The following is a 16,625-nucleotide window of genomic DNA, read 5'->3' as shown; positions in this document are numbered from 1 at the left end:
ATTCTGCGTAACTTTATAAGAAACTGTCAACTTGTTTCCAGCATGGCTGTACTATTTTGCGTTTCCACCAAAGGGTAATTCCAATTGCTTCACATACTCACCAGCACTTATTATGGTTAGGTTTTTTTGAGTTTAGCCATTGTGATGGTTTCATGATGAAACCATGAAAATGGTTTCAATTTGCATTTTCCTGCTGGTTAATTATATGTTTGATACCTGTAAACCTTCTTTGGTAAAGTGTTTGTTCAAATTATATTCCCATTTTGTAAAAATTGGATTCTTCTTTATCTTCAAGTTTTGAGATTTCTTTATGTATTCTGGATAAAAGTCTTTTATCAGAAATATGATTTGCAAACAATTTCTCTCATCCCATGGCTTTACTTTCTATTCTCTACACTGTTTTTTAAAAGATTTTTAAAAAAGATTTTATTTATTTATTTGACAGAGAGACAGATCACAAGTAGGCAGAGAGGCAGGCAGTGAGAGAGAGGGAAGCAGGCTCCCTGCTGAGCAGAGAGCCGGATGTGGGACTTGATCCCAGGACCCTGGGATCATGACCTGAGCCGAAGGCAGAGGCTTTAACCCACTGAGCCCCCAGGTGCCCCATAGAAGATTTTATTTGAGAGAGAGAGAGAGAACAATCAGGGGGAGGGACAGAGAGAAAAAGACAAGCAGATTCCCTGCTGAGCAGGGAGCCTACATAGCACTGGATCCCATGACCCTGAGGTCATGACCTGAGCCAAAGTCAGATGCTTAACCGATTGAGCCACCCAAGCATCCCTTACCACTCTTTCAAAGGCAGAAGTTCTTAATTTTGACAAGGTCCTATTTTAAATTTCTTTTATGGATTATGGTTTTGGTGTCATATCTCAGAAGTCTTTGCCTAACCCAATAACACCAAGATAGACTTCAACATTTTCTTCTAGATGTTTAAAGATGTTAAAGTTTACACGGAAGTCTATGATCCATCCTGGATTAATTTTTTGTATATGGTCTGAGTTACAGATTTATTTTAGTTCTTGTTTTGTATATGACTGTCCAAATGTTTCAGGAGCATTTGTTGAAGAGAATACTGTTTCTTCATTGAATGGTCTTTGCACCTTTGTTGAAAATCAATTGACTGTGTTAAGTGTGGGTCTATTTTTTGACTCATCATTCTGTTCTATTGATATATTTGTCTAAAATTTGCCAAAAACATATTGCCTTGAAAAATACAATTTTACATTAAGTCATGAAATCACACCATATATGTCCTCCCAAATCTTACTTTGTCAGAATTGTTTTGGCTATTCTACTACTTTACCTTTCCATATAAACTTTTGAATGAGAGTACGAATTTTTACAAAAATATCCTGATAATATTTGGTTTTGGGTTTCATTAAATCTATGTCACTTTGGGGGGAATTGACATTTCCACAATATTCTGACTTCCAGTCCACAAACAAGGCATACCTCTCCATTTTTTAAGGCCTTCTTTTGTTTCTTTTATCGTTGTTTTGTAGGTTTCTGAGTAGAGATCTGGCACACATTTTGTTAGATACTTTGGTATTTCTATGTTTAGGGGGAGCTACTGCAAATAGTACTTTTTCAAATTTCAATTTGTAATTGTTCTTTATAGAATATATAAATGTGATAGGCTTTTTTTATATTGGCCTTGTAATTTGTAATCTTGCTTAAATTCTGTTACTATTTATAGTAACTCAATCTATTCTTTGGGATTTTTCTTTGTAGACAGTCATACCATCTATAACAGTTTTGTGTTTTATTCTCTAATATGTATGCATTTTCCTTCTCTTTCTTACCTGATTTCACTGAGTAGGATCTCCAAAGTGGTGGAACAGACATCCTTCCTTAACTCCTGATCTTAGGGAGAAAGCATTGTCTTCTTCCATTAAGTATGATGCTAACTGTAGGGCTTTTTAAAAAAATGTCCTTATTAGGTTAAAGAAGGTCCTTTTCTGCTTTCCTGAGAGTTTCTGTCACACATGGATGTAGAATTTTGTCAGATGCTTTTTTGGCATCTCTTGTAATGATTATATGATTCTTCTTGTCCAGTTTGTTGATATGGTGAGTTGAGTTGATTGAACTGTGAATGTTGAATTAACCTTTAAGTTTCAGGATAAATCCCACTTGCTCATAAAGTATCATCCTTTTTATTTTTATTTTTTTAAATTTCTTTTTAGTGTTCCAGAATTCATTGTTTATGCACCACACCCAGTGCTCCATGCAATACGTGCCCTCCACAATACCCACCACCAGGCTCACCCAACCTTCCACCCCCCTCCCCTCCAAAACCCTCAGTTAGATCCTCAGAGTCCACAGTCTCTCATGATTCAACTCCCCTTCCAAATTCCCCAGTTCCCAACAGTGAACCCTCTTACACTGTTGGTGGGAATGCAAGTTGGTGCAGCCACTTTGGAAAACAGTGGGGAGATTCCTTGAGAAACTTAAAATAGACCTACCCTATGACCCTGCAATTGCACTATTGGGTATTTACCCCAAAGATACAGATGTAGTGAAAAGAAGGGCCATCTGTACCTCAATGTTCATAGCAGCAATGGCCATGGTCGCCAAACTGTGGAAAGAACCAAGATGCCCTTCAACGGACAAATGGATAAAGAAGATGTGGTCCATATATTCTATGGAGTATTATGCATCCATCAGAAAGGATGAATACCCAACTTTTGTATCAACATGGATGGATCATTTATATATAGTTGGGTTTAATTTACTGGAATTTTATCAAGAATGTTTGCATCTATGTTCAGGTGGGATATTGGTGTATAGTACTATTTTTGTCCTTGTAATAACTTTTATCTTGTTTTCATGTCAGTGTCATGCCTACATCAATGATTTAGTTGGGAAGTAATCCCTCCTCTTGATTTTTTTTTTCTGAAATGTTTGGTAGAATGTTTGACAGAATTCACCAGTGAAGCCATCTGGCTCTGAAGTTTTCTTTGTGACAAAATTTTAACTATAAATTCAAGTTCTTTAAAAGATATAAAAGGGGGACACCTGGGTGGCTCAGTGGGTTAAAGCCTCTGCCTTCTGCTCAAGTCATGATCTCAGGGTCCTGGGATCGAGCCCCACGTCGGGCTCTCTGCTCAGCAGGGAACCTGCTTCCTCCTCTCTCTCTGCCTGCCTTTCTGCCTACTTGTGATCTCTGTCAAATAAATAAATAAAATATTTTTTAAAAAAGATATAAAAGGGGCATCTGGATGGCTTAGTCATTTAGCCTCTAACCCTTGATTTCAGCTCAGGTCATGATCTCCAGGTCATGAGATCGAGCCTCATGTTGGGCTATGCACTCAGTAGGGAGTCTGCTTTAGATTCTTTCTCTCTGCCCCTCCCTCTGTGCGGTCTCTCTCACTGTCTCTCTCAAATAAATAAATAAATAAATAAATGTATATAAGAATATTCAGGTTATCTTTATCTTCTACATTGAGCTTTGGTAATTTGTGTCATTCAAAGAATTCATCTGTTTCATCTAGATTGCTAACTTAAGTGGCATAAAGTTATTCATAATATTCCTTTGCTGTTACTCTTTAAAATGCTCTCTGTTGTCTCTAATATTGGGAGTTTGCATCTTCTCTCTTTTTATCCTTGCTACTTTTGTAAGAAGTTAATCAATTTTATTGATTTTGTTGAAAACAGATTTGGTCTCACTGATTTTTTTTCCATTGATTTTCTATCTTCAATTTCACTGACTTCTTTATTATTCCTTTCTTCTGTTTGCTTTTGGTTCATTTTGCTCTACATTTTCTAGTTTCTTGGTTTGAGACTTTCTACCCTTTCTAACATAGGTACTTTAGTGATAAAAATTTCCCTTTAAGTACTTCTTTAGCTGAATCCCAATGGTTTTGATATGCTGTGTTTTTATTTTCATTTAGTACAAACTATTTTTTAATTTCCTTTTGATTTTTTCTTCAACCCACAGGCTATTTGTAAGTTACCAGTATACTACAAGTGGTGGTCTCCTGCTGGAATTGTGTAAAATGATTTTCATATATACACATTTATATTTTTATTTTGTTCTTTTTGGAACTTTGTGAATGTTTTCCAGTTTTCTACATTAAGTATGTATTTCTTTTCTAAAAAGAAAATAATTACTACAAAATAATGCTCTACATTTTACAGTATTTTTTTTTAAGATTTTATTTAGTTAGTTGACAAAGAAAGACACACAGAGAGAGGGAACACAAGCAAGGACAGTGGGAGAGGTAGAAGCAGGCTTTCCACTGAGCAGAGAGGCAGGCAGAGAACGAGAGAGAGGGAAGCAGGCTCCCTGCTGAGCAGAGAGCCTGATGTGGGGCTCGATCCCAATCTGAAAGCAGATATTTAATGATTGAACCACCTAGGTTCCCCTTTGCAGTACTCTATAATTTACAGAGAATTTCATTTAATCCTCCAAACTCTCCTTGAGAAATAGATAATCTGTATTTCACAGGAATTGAAAGGTAAGATTGACAGTTTATTTTTTTTAATTTTTTATGTTTTAATTTTTTTATTATTATTTTTTTAAAGATTTTATTTATTTATTTGACAGACAGAAATCACAAGCAGGCAGAGAGGCAGGCAGAGAGAGAGGAAGGGAAGCAGACTCCCTGCTGAGCAGAGAGCCCGATGCGGGGCTTGATCCCAGGACCCTGAGATCATGACCTGAGCCGAAGGCAGCGGCTTAACCCACTGAGCCACCCAGGCGCCCCATTTTTATTATTGTTTTTTGAAGTGGGGGGAAGGCTGAGGGAGAAGGAGAGAGAGAATCTTAAGCAGACTCCACGCCAAGTGCAGAGCTCGATGTGGGGCTTGATACTATGACCTTGATCATGACCTGAGCCAAAATTAAGAGTTGGTTTCTTAACCGACTGAGCCACCCTGCACCCCTATTTTTATTTTATTTTATTTTTTAAGATTGACAGTTTCAATGACTTGCCCAATGTCACACAGCTAGAACTGGTTAGAGTTTCACTTATTTGTGGAACATAAAGAATAACATGGAGGACATTAGGAGAAGGGAAAAATGAAGGGGGAGAAATCAGAGTGGGAGACGAACCATTAGAGACCATGGACACTGGGAAACCAACTGAGGGTTTTAGAAGGGAGGATGGTGGGGGATGGGGTGAGCCTGGTGGTGGGTATTAAGGAGGGCACAGATTGCATGGAGCACTGCGTGTTATATGCAATCCATGAATCATGGAGCACTACATCAAAAACTAATGATGTACTATATGGTGACTAACATAACACAATAAAAAAAAAAAAAAGGAATTCAAACCCAGATTTTCTGACTCCCAGCTCATCATTCTGAAGAAGTTGGAAATCAAGATTTGAAAAGTAAATTGGAATTTATCTTGCAGGTAGCTGAAAAAAAAAATCATTGAGGGTCTTTAAGGCAGTAAGTGACTTGAGACAATGATCTTAATGCAGTTTTAATCTGAATCTCTGATTACTAGTGAGGTTGAACATCTTTTCATGTTTATTGCCTGTTTGCCATTTCTTCTTCCCCCAAATTGTTATTCATGTCCTGGAGGAATAGATCATTTTTCTGCTGGATTGGTTGGTCCTTTACTTACTAATTTAAATGATGAGAAAGTGTTCCCAATCTTAATTCTTTATTTTTTGGAAATATCTTCTCCCTTGGGGCGCCTGGGTGGCTCAATCAGTTAAGTGTCAGCCTTTGGCTGGGATCATGATCCCAGAGTCCTGGGATCGAGCCCTACATCAGGCTCCCTCCTTAGTGGGGGTCTGATTCTCCCTCTGCCCTTCCCACTCTCATTCTCTCTCTCTCCCAGATAAATAAATAAAATATTTTAAAAATACATCTTCTCCCAGTTTCTTGCTTAGCTGCCTTTTCTTTATTTTAAAATTTTGTTCATCAGAGAAATGTGCACTGGAGAGTGGAGAAAACGAATGCGTTTGCTACAAGATGAGTCTTAGTTGGCTTTAACCTTGTGTGGTGGGAAGCAGGTGAGATGTGGAGGGGATTTGAAGGCAAATCACATAGTTTGGAAATTCATTGACCAGTCATTTGCTAATTGATTACGTTTATTGGTCACGATGTGCTGAACTGTGTGATAAGCTGAGATTTTGAGGAACTTTTACTTTAATGGAGAAATAAGACGTGTAAAGACATGCAAGTAACATAGTATGCTCAAGGAATTGTAGCGCAAGATAAGCTGTGCCTATCAACATTGCTCCTTATCAAAGGGGCAGGAGGCATTGCTTTTGAGTAAATTGAAAGTAGTTTAAGTAAGAAAAATCTGTAAGTTGAAGGAGAGCAAAGACTGTGGGTCTTTTAGCTCACCATTCTATTCCCAGCAGTCAGCGGAGGGCCCGACCAAGAGTTGGGTGCCCCAACATTTGCTTCATGATTGGATGATATTAGCATGCATGGGCAAAAGCCATTTATAAGAACTTAATACAATATGCTTAGTTCATGACTCCTACACCATCTCTGGGCAGCTCTGAGAAAGTTAGATCAGCATTTCAGACCTGAGCTTGCTTTTCCTCAGCAAGGGAGCACAGCCTTTTCCAGAAGGACACACAGCATGCTCCCTTATCTTACCATTGTAACAGAGCAGTAACCCAGATCTTGGCTTCACATGGGCAAAGCTGGGTTTTTAATCTCCTGTCAGTTACTTACTGGTTGTGTGACTTGATTTGCCTCATCTGTGAAACAAGACTATCAGTGGTGCCTAACCGTACCAGATTATCATAGGATTGAATAAGTGCAGCATGTGAAACATTGAGCCCATAGGAGGGGTTCTGGAAACATTCTCTATGCCTCTGCTCTTGACGTAACACAAAAACAGATGGAAAGTGCGATTGCCTATGGAATTTATGACTTTGTCCATGGTGTCTAACAGGCATATTCTCCATCTTCTTCCTCACAGATTCAGAGACATACTGTGTGTTTCAAGACAAGAAGTACAGAGTGGGAGAGAGATGGCATCCTTACCTGGAACCTTATGGGTTGGTTTACTGTGTCAACTGCATCTGCTCAGAGGTACAGTGTGATACCCAGTTTGCTCCTCAGCATGAAGAGGTCCTTCCAGTGCCTGGATGGCCAGGAATCAGGGGTGGTGAAAGCCTAAAAGAAGTTAGGGAGAAGTAGCTTGTAAGGATAAATAAAGGTCTCCTGACTTTTTCCTCTTGTTGCCGTTTGGCTGGATTTTTTGTGGGATCTCTAGGTATTTGCTATGGACAGATATTTATGGTCTCCTAGCCAAAAGACATGGGCCATGGTGGGAGAAGATAGAATAATAGTTTGATAGCATGAGAAGGGAAATAGAACTCATTGTAATGCCTGGGTTATATGACAAAATCGTTTTTGAAGATCATTTTCAAGGCTGGTCTTTAGAAAAGAGATTAGGACAGATCATATACCAGTTCATTGGGAGAGCGTATTTGATGTTTTCTGGGCCAGTAGTGGTAATTAGGATCGAGGCTGCAGAACATTGGCCTGTACCTGGTGACCATTAGTGTTCTCTTGGCTTGGCCTTGGCTCCTGACTAGATAGTCAGAAGGGTGTTTGGACACTTATTGTCATCTTTGCAATAGGCAAAAGGAAGTGCTCTCATCTTCGTTCCATGGCCTTGATCCAGGAACACAGCTGTGGTCCATCTTTCTGAATAAGCCTCTACCATCTTGTATTAGGCCAGGGTTTTTCAGCCTTTGCTCTATTGACATTCGGGAACAGATTATTCCTTGTTGTGGGAGCTGTCACATACATTGTAGGATCTTTAGCAGCATCCCTGGCCTCTGCCCTCTAGAAACCAATAGCACCTGTCCCAGTTGTGATGACCAAAAATGTCCCAAGACATGGCCAAAGTTGCTTGGGGAGCAAAAGAACCCCTGGTAGAGAACCAATTGGGTAAGGAAGGCTTGTACCAGGCCTTGAGAATAGAGAACTCCCAGCATATGGAAAGAATCTTCATGACCAGCCTCTCACTTGAGACCTTGTAGAAGAATTGTAACTCTTCCTGAGTGCCCAGGTAGTACAGAAGCAGTCACTTGCATGCCAGATTCTTTTGCCAGTTAAGTAAAAAATTGGACTTTTCGAATTTGAAGCATGTGGAAACCTAACTTACAGGCAGTAGGAAGTAATGTTAAAAGGCTACTGGGCTCTGGAGTCAAGGCAGACCATGTTTCTGACCCTGGATCTGCTGCCTTGGAGCCGTGTTACACTGGACAAGTTACCTAAATTCTCTGAGATCTCTTCAGGTTCTTTTTTCTTCAAAATAGGATAATGATACTATGTATTTCATAGGATTGTGGTAAGGTTTAAATTCACTAATGCGTTTCAGTCACCAAAAACTGTGCTTGGTCACAGCCACCATTCAAGAGATACTAACTGCTGTCCGCAGCTTCATCTGTACTATGATTACAGCTATTATTTTTATTTATCTGTTAAGTCTAGAACAGAATTCAGTTTAAGGCATTAAGGAGGCATCAGTGTAGGCCTCAGCCAGAAGGAGTGGTTTCTCTTATACTTGGTGATTTCACTTCAAGATGATACCACTTGGCTCTGAGGAGTGTGACAAAGAAGGAGGCTTTGTGGTATTTCCAAATGCAACACTCTGAAAACATATTCTAGAAACTCCATGAGAAAAGAAAGAGGTTTATGGTAAGGTTATTCAGCCTTGGATAAAAGAAGCCTGTGTCTTTAAATGGCTAGGGCGGGTATTAAATAGAGCATCTGGGGACTGATTAGCTGTCTGGTATGACATGGTTGTGTCAGATTCTTGAGCCAACACATTGGAAATGGAGAGCTAATCCTTGGGGGCTAAGCTTTGCCGTCTGTGGGGCAATGAGAATGTTAATAAGATCCCAGGGTCGACAGCTCCAGTGTTAAGCATCTTCTCTTTCCCCATCCTCTTTGTCACCCTCTTCCCCCACAAAAGCATGATAGATACAAGTCACTCCTGCTTGGAATGAATTATGTATGGAAATGCTAATGCAACGTTGATTTCCAAAGCTTTCCTTTGATCTAGCCATGGTAGAGAGCTGTCAGAGCTAGGAATCTTTTAATTGTAATTTGGGCAGGGACCCAGTCATCCCACCCAGGCATGCTAGGTAATCAGCTCAATTCTAAAGCCTAGCTTGTGCTCAGAAAGCCTACGACAGAAACAGGAAGTGAGGAGAGAAGGCACCCAGCCTGCTGTACCAAGGCGGAGTTATATGGAATCCAGGACCCATGTGCCAGTGATGTGTCCTTGCCCAGGGGTGGCTAGCAGCTCACGGGACCCATTGCTCATTATTCCTTCCCTTCTGTGGCCTTGGGCAGGTGATTCTGTAATTAGACCAGGCTCCTGTGGATGTGTGGCTGGAGCCAGAAATGGTAGAAACACCACAAAGGTGGGCCAGGAAGGGCCTTCCACAGTTGGAGGGAGGCTTTGAAAACTGGAGCAAGAGTGACCCCAGGTTTAGAAAAATATGCCAGTAAGCTATCAACCAACCCAGCAGAGGTGCTAATGATGAGAAAAGGGAAGAAAATGCCGATTTCTTTCAGCTTCTTGGGAATGCATCATTCACTGTCTGAGTAAGTCTCTGCATGACTGTTCCCCAAACTGGCAAGGGTGCAGGTAACTTCTGAAAGAACTTAATTTTTTTTTCATAGTTTGCCTTCTCTTCCAGAATGGGAATGTGCTCTGCAGCCGAGTCAGATGTCCAAGCCTCCATTGCCTTTCCCCCGTGCATATTCCTCATCTGTGCTGCCCGCGCTGCCCAGGTAAACCAGATCACCTCTTTCTTTCCCAGCTGGGGCTCGCCTTCCTCCCTCTTCCCCCAACCCACTCCATCTGCCTAATTCCCCAGAAGGGAAACTTCCAGACAGGAATAACAATAGGACACTTTCAGGCAGCCCACGCTGGCCCCTAAATACTGTTTATAGCCCAAGCGAGGCCCATTCTAGGTTCTAATAAGTTATTGGGTACCCAGTAACAGGTTTTCATTGGGCTTTTAATCATTTGAAGGTGGCTGTCAGTTGGGGGAAGGGCATCGTGGCCCAGAGAGTTTGGGCCATAAACAGCCTCTTCGTACCATGGGCAGTGGGCACCAGGGGAGTTGTAGCATGGCGGCACGTGTCTCAAGCAATTAGTGCTGGGATTGCATAAATCAAAGGAGCTGAACCAGTGAGGTTTATGACAATATAAAGCTGCCTGCCCGCTAAAAAGTCACCTCCTCCAGACTGCACAGTTATTATGTACACATTGTTAAGAGCTAATCTAAGGGGAAGGCGGGCAGAGACTGTTTCACGAGGCTGTTAAGATGTCTACTTTGAGGGTTTGCGGCTAGGGTGTTTGTCTGAGGCAGGGGCTCTCTCAGTGACACTTTGTTCACGTCTGACTGGGCCTGGCTCCCACACCAGAGGCATACAAGCATGGAATGATTAAGAGAATGCCTGTGGGCTGGACAGCAGTCCTAGAAAAAGCTAAGTGACAGCCTCGGGTTCTGGGCATTAGAAGCCTCATAGTCTTGTAAGCTGATCCTGTTTCCCTCTAGGATGGACGTTCTGGAGTAGGAGTCTGTGGGTGGGCTTTATGGGGTCAGTGAACCCTTTAAAATTGTTTTGTTTCTGGTGTAACTATGTATATGTGTAAATTCCTTTAGAGAGAATCCATAGCTTTATTGATATTTGTAAAGGGGGTGTACATGACCCTAAAAACATGAAAAACCACTAGTCTAGGGCATAGGTGGTGCTTTTTTTAAATGATAAGGAACCTTTGGAACTTAGAAGAGAGTAACCAAAAGTGTCCGGGCAGCAATGGTAAGAATGGGGCTAGGAATATGGTTCAATGAAAATTCAGTTAACATTTCAGTTACAGGAATGGAGGTATTTAATGAAGAATCCCCCAAACCATTTTGGTCACTACCTTTGTGAACTATACTTTCCTACCTCAGTATATATACTCTGATGAACATGGGGGAGTCTTTACCAGATGACAAAAGATCATGTCATGTCACACCTTTATCATTTTGAATGTTGGTAATGATAATATATGCTTCAAATGTAAGAGGCTGATGTGGCATAAGATTTAACTGAAAGTTGGCTTCTGGAATAAATCCCCAAATGAGGCTGACTATTATTATATGTGTTTCTTTGCTTTTCTACTTAAACTGGATTACAGAGGAAGGGTTTGGTAGGTGGGAGAGAAATTTCTGGTTTAAAAGGCCAATCTGGAGATTTTTTTCCACTTCTTTACCCCCTGGAAGTCTCCAACAGTGGTCTAATGCCATAGGAATTTATCTAAACTATGTAGACATTGTTGTTCCCTGTGGAGGAAGTTGAGGCATGACCCAGACCCAAAGCACAGAATGGAAGAGTGTAGAGTGCAATACAGCCATCACCTATACCAGCTACAGAAGCAAGTATTGAGAAAAAGAGAAAATATAAGCCAGCAGTTCCTTTGAGTGAAAAATAAAGTGTTAAAGGAATTGAAATCAGAAATAGCAGAAAAGAGAAAATTGTAAGACTTAGAAACCCCATTTTATGGAGTATAAAAATAACCATTCATTTTCTTTTCCTTCTTGTTCTTGAAAGTGACTTCCTTGTGAGTTCATTTTCCTTCTTGTTAACTATAACTTTTGCCAGTTCTTTCTGTGAGCAATGGTACCAAAGTTTCCTAATCCTTATATGCAAAATGTCTTTATTTTGCCCCCATCCTTGAGTGATAATTTGGCTGGGTATAAAATTATAGGGGCATACTTGTTTGCCCTTAGCACTTAGAAGAAACTAACAAATAAGTCTGTGGACTTCCTCCATTTGTGGATAAGAAATCTACTGTTTGATTGTAGTTCCTTTGTAGGTAACTTGTTTTCTCCTTCTTCTAGCTTTTAACTTTTCCTCTTTTTCTTTGGTGCACATGATGAAGTAAATAGATGTGTAATTTATTTTCATTTAGCCTGCTTAGTACATGATTTTTTCAGCCAATGGACTAATTTCTCTTCAGTTTTACTCATTATTTTTCTGAAAACTATATCTTACCCCTCTTTTTTCCTCATTCTTAAAATTGCCTTTGGTATATGTTTTTGCAGCTCATTTAATTTGTCCTCTGTGTCTCTCTTTTTTAAAAGATCTATTTTAGAAAGAGAGAGAAGGAGCATGGCAGGAAGGGGCAGAGAGAGAGGGAGAGAGAAACTTAAGCAGATTCCATGCTGAACATGGAGCCTGATGTGGGGCTTGATCTCCTGACCTGAGCTGAAACCAAGCATCAGATGCTTAGCTGATGGCCACCCAGGCACCTATATCCTGTGTCTCTAAATGCCTCCTTTGTATTTTCCATCTTGGTACACTCCCCGTAATGATATATTACTTTAGTTCTGTCCTCCAATTCATGAATTCTTTCTCAAGCTTTTTCACGCCTCCTATTTAGGCCATCTGTTTTGTTCTGTTTCTTCTTTTATTTTCAATAACTGTATTTCCCCCCACGTTTTTAGATACATTTTTAAATCTCTATATTGATATTTTATAAACCTGTGTTTCTTGGGATCTTCTTATTTTCTTTATTTCTTTAAGGTATTGAATTATTTGTTTAGAGTCCATTTTAGATTGTTTCCATGTCTATATATTTTTCAGGTGTGAATTCTCACTTTTACTGGTTTCTTGAAAGCTTTTCTTAGTTGTTAGTTTCTCCTTCTTTTCTAAAATCTTTGTTTAAAAGCTCTTTGTCTGTGTGTGTATTGGGGGGTTCTCTTGCATATGTCCTTCCTTCTTGGGGGGGAAGTTTGTTCTAGGCCATGTAGGTCACTTAGCTCTTAACCAGGTCATGTATTAGTGTCTCAGATTGGGCTCCCTCTTGCTTGGATGGTCAATTTCTACCTCTGTTTTCTTGTACAGTGTTAGTCCCTGATAATGGTCTTGGACTGGAATTTCAGCTGCAGGTGGGCAGAGTTATGTCAGCCCCTATTTACATGTGAGGAGTGTGGTCCTAGTCCTCACCTTTACATGAGAAGCCACTTGGAGTCCATAGTTCTTGCCTGGCTATCTGTATCCAGTCCCAGGTGCCAGGGGACCACATGGCTTTGGCCCCTGTTTATCTCTTTATTTTTCCTTCTGTGTTTTATTTTTCAAGGAGTTTCTTTTTGTTTCTGAGCCTGATTTTGCAGTTTTAAAGTTGTATTTATTTATTTACTCACTCACCCACTTGTTTATTTACTTATTTTTTTAAATAAAACTGTGAGTTTTCCATTTCTCCCCTCACTCTTCGGTGAGAAAAGAGCAAGGAGTTCTCACCTGGTCTCTCCCTGCCATATTGAACTGGAATGCAGACCAGCTATTCTTTATATTGAAGATAAAACAAGAGTAAACAGGTTGAAGGTTAAACCTTCAACCATAGCAGAGAAGAATGGAGTTTGGTAAAATGATGAACTTTGGGACACAGTGGCTGTTCAATCCTAGTATAAATCCTAGTATATCTATACAGCATATTTCTGTAAGTAAAAAGGTATCCACTCATCTGAGAGTTGTCACAGTTCTGCTTTGAGACTGGGCAATGGCTGTGATGACTCCTCTGTACTCCTTCCACCCCAGTGATTATTAGGCATGAGGAAACTCATGCCTTCAGGGCCACCGGAATGTTTGGTCAAAGGAAGGGGCTCTGATTTTCTGTCTTAACCCAAGGAGAGGCACCATGATGAAAATGTCCTCATTTAAAAATAGGAGATCTATAGCCAAGATGATGAGCAGGTTCTGTATCAAAAAGAGAAAACAGACAAGGAAGCCATATGCCCAAGATGTGGGCTCTAGATACTGTCCTAGAGCAAGGTTGACTTCAGGGAGCATTCACGTGGTTAGAGATGGATTCAGTGGGAGGATCCTGTGGGACATACCTAGAGCTCATCTTCCATTGCAAGAGATAGAGGACCCCCCTCATTTACTTCTGTGTTTCCCCTGGTTTTGTTCTCTAAACTCCCCACTCCAAAAATTTACAAAGTTCCCACTTGTAACTGAGGTTGTCTCCTACAGCTCCTGTTGAACTATGGCAATCAAAGTTTGCAGACTACTTTTCCAGAATTACCAGAGAGAAATCCATACTGATTCCCATTAAGAGAAAATGAAAATTTTTTTCATCAGTACTTCCTCGAGTTTCATGGCAGAAGTCGGGTCTTGGTCCCATATGACAGGGTGCTCTGCTAAGCCCAAAGAGACCGGTGCTCCATGGAGGTTAGATCATTCTTAATGGCAAAGTCAAGACTGCACAGAAGTTAGAAGGGTCACTAAATCCATCCCAGTCTATGAGCAGGATCCTCTAAAGTTGTGATAAGGGGAGATTTATAGGAATGAAATTCCATATCTTTGTTTGGGAAGCGGAGTGAAAGAAGGGTGGAGAAGAGAAAGAACATGACTGCTTTCCTTTTGTTCTTTATATATAATTTTATTAAAAGAAGACTCATAGTGACCAGGAGCTAAATCATGATACTACCTAAGTTGTTTTTTAAGTAGGCTCCACTTCCAGCATGGAGCCCAACATGGGGCTCAAACTCATGACCCCAAGATCAAGACCTGAGCTGAGATCAAGAGTTGGATGCTCAGCCAACTGAGCCAATTAGGTTCCCCTACCTACCTAAGATTTTTTTAATGGCCATTCTTAATGAATTTGCTACTCATAATTTGTAAATTTGGGTTCCTTTGGAGGTATTCCAGCATTCTTGGGTCATTAAAGTGCTGTTATAAAATTGCCAAAATATCTGATTTGGTCTCTTACCAGCAGCCTAATCCACAGCATTCCCTTTTGGCTAGGTGTGAACAAATTTAGTTCTATGAAATGGTTTTAAGGGACAGTGATGGTGTGGTTTTGCCAAGAGAGGCACCCCTCACCATAGTCTTTTAAATTCAAGGGAGGTTAAAGAAATGACCTCTCCAGTGATGCACCCTAGTCTGTGTGTTCCTATAGGGAGAAGCTGGAAGCCCAATGCCATTTGTGTCTGGACAGAATTTGGGTTGTGAGCTAGCTGGCAAATACACACATGTCTGCTCTAATACACTATATGCATTTCTTAATTTTAAAGATTTTTTTGGTAAATTTTTATTTAAATTCCAGTTAGTTAACACATGATATAATATGAGTTTCAGGTGTACAATATGGTGATTTAACACATAAAGCACCCCATGCTTATCAAAAGTTTCCTCCTTGTGATGTCTTTAGCAGCAGATATACAAAAGTGTCCTCCTCCATCCTCATCACCCATTTAACTGATACTCCCACCGACCTCCCCTCTGTTGACCATCAGTTTGTTCTCTGTAGCTAAGAGTCTGTTTCTTGGTCTGCCTCTCTTCCCTTCCTCCCATGTTTGTTTGTTTTGTTTCTTAAATTCCACATATGGGTGAAATCATATGGTATTTGTCTTTCTGTGACAAATTTTGTTTAGCATAATATTCTCTAGCTCCATTCACATTGTTGCAAATGGCAAGATTTCATTCTTTTTTATGGCTGAGTAATATTCCAGTGTGAGATATTTGTATATACACACACACACACACACATACACACACATACATATATATATAAAATCTTCCTCATCCATCCATCAGTTGATGGTCATTTGGGCTCTTTCCATAATTTGGCTATTGTTGATAGTGTGGCTATAAACATCGGGGTGCATATTGCCCCTTCAAATCTGTATTTTCATAGCCTTTGGGTAAATACATAATAGTACAATTGCTGGGTGGTAGGGTAGTTCTGTCTTTAACTTTTCAAGGAAACTTCATACTGTTTTCCAGAATGGCTACTATATATTCATTTCTGAAAATCTTCACGTTCTGCAGAATTAGATACTGAAAAATAACAAGGCTTAAGGAACAAATGAGATCGGAGAGAATAACTGGAAACTTACACAACTTTGTAATCAGAGTACTAACAAAAGAACTATCCTAATAAAAGGGCATGTGGTTGACTCAGTCGGTTAAGCATCTGCCTTCGGCTCAGGTCACGATCCCCAGGTCCTGGGATGGAGACCTGAGTCTGGCTCCCTGCTCAGCAAGGAACTGCTGCTCCCTCTTCCTCTGCTCCTCCCAACTTGTGCTCTCTCTTGCTCTGCTCTCTCTATTTAAAATAAATAATAAAATCTTTTTTAAAAAAGAACTACACTAATAAAAAAACTAGCATGATTTAAAAAGGCACATTAGATTCCTAATAAATAAAAGAAAATTACAGTAAGTACAGACTTCACCTTTTTAAATGATGACACTAGCTTGAGGGAAGAGGGACTAAGGAGGGGTTGAAGCTGCTGAGTTATAGAGAGAGAAGAAAAATGCCCAGAGATCAGAGAGAATCATGTTACAAGCACTTAGAGGCAGAGCATATGGCCAAACTAAGCCAAGTTGGAGAATGTGGGATGAATGGGAATTGGAGAGAGTACTGTATTTTTTCATGGTTTGCTGATTTCAGCTGTGTTCACGTACTTGGCCTTTAGCTGCTGTCCCTCCGTGGTGCAGTGTATTAATGTGCAGAGAAACTCATGTAGGAACCAGTGCAGTTTCTACTTTATGCCAATAGCATTCTCTTATTTACCACATGCATCCAAACAAGCTAGGATTACACAAATCTATACCACAGTGGAAATAGCCTTTATAAGATGAGGTAAGCTTATGGCATTTAGCCTTTGACAGTTCCCAGTGATGGTTG

General features: G+C 40.2%; 1 protein-coding gene across 4 annotated transcripts in view; it reads left to right on the top strand.

Moving 5' to 3' along the window:
- The window catches only part of CHRDL1 (chordin like 1), a 114,447-nt gene that overhangs the window by 23,603 nt on the left and 74,219 nt on the right, over positions 1-16,625 (top strand). For all 4 annotated transcript variants that reach the window (XM_032837081.1, XM_032837082.1, XM_032837079.1 and 1 more), the window contains exons 3-4: positions 6,894-7,006; positions 9,637-9,730. In XM_032837081.1, coding sequence (XP_032692972.1) covers positions 6,894-7,006; positions 9,637-9,730 — 207 coding nt within the window. The remainder of the gene's footprint in view (positions 1-6,893; positions 7,007-9,636; positions 9,731-16,625) is intronic.

The sequence above is a fragment of the Lontra canadensis genome, unplaced genomic scaffold (genome assembly GCF_010015895.1).
Source record: "Lontra canadensis isolate GAN:19392208 unplaced genomic scaffold, GSC_riverotter_1.0 scaffold96, whole genome shotgun sequence".
NCBI classification, from domain to species: domain Eukaryota; kingdom Metazoa; phylum Chordata; class Mammalia; order Carnivora; family Mustelidae; genus Lontra; species Lontra canadensis.
Note: the sequence above shows the minus strand (reverse complement) of the source record. Positions and strands in the feature narration are given on the sequence as shown.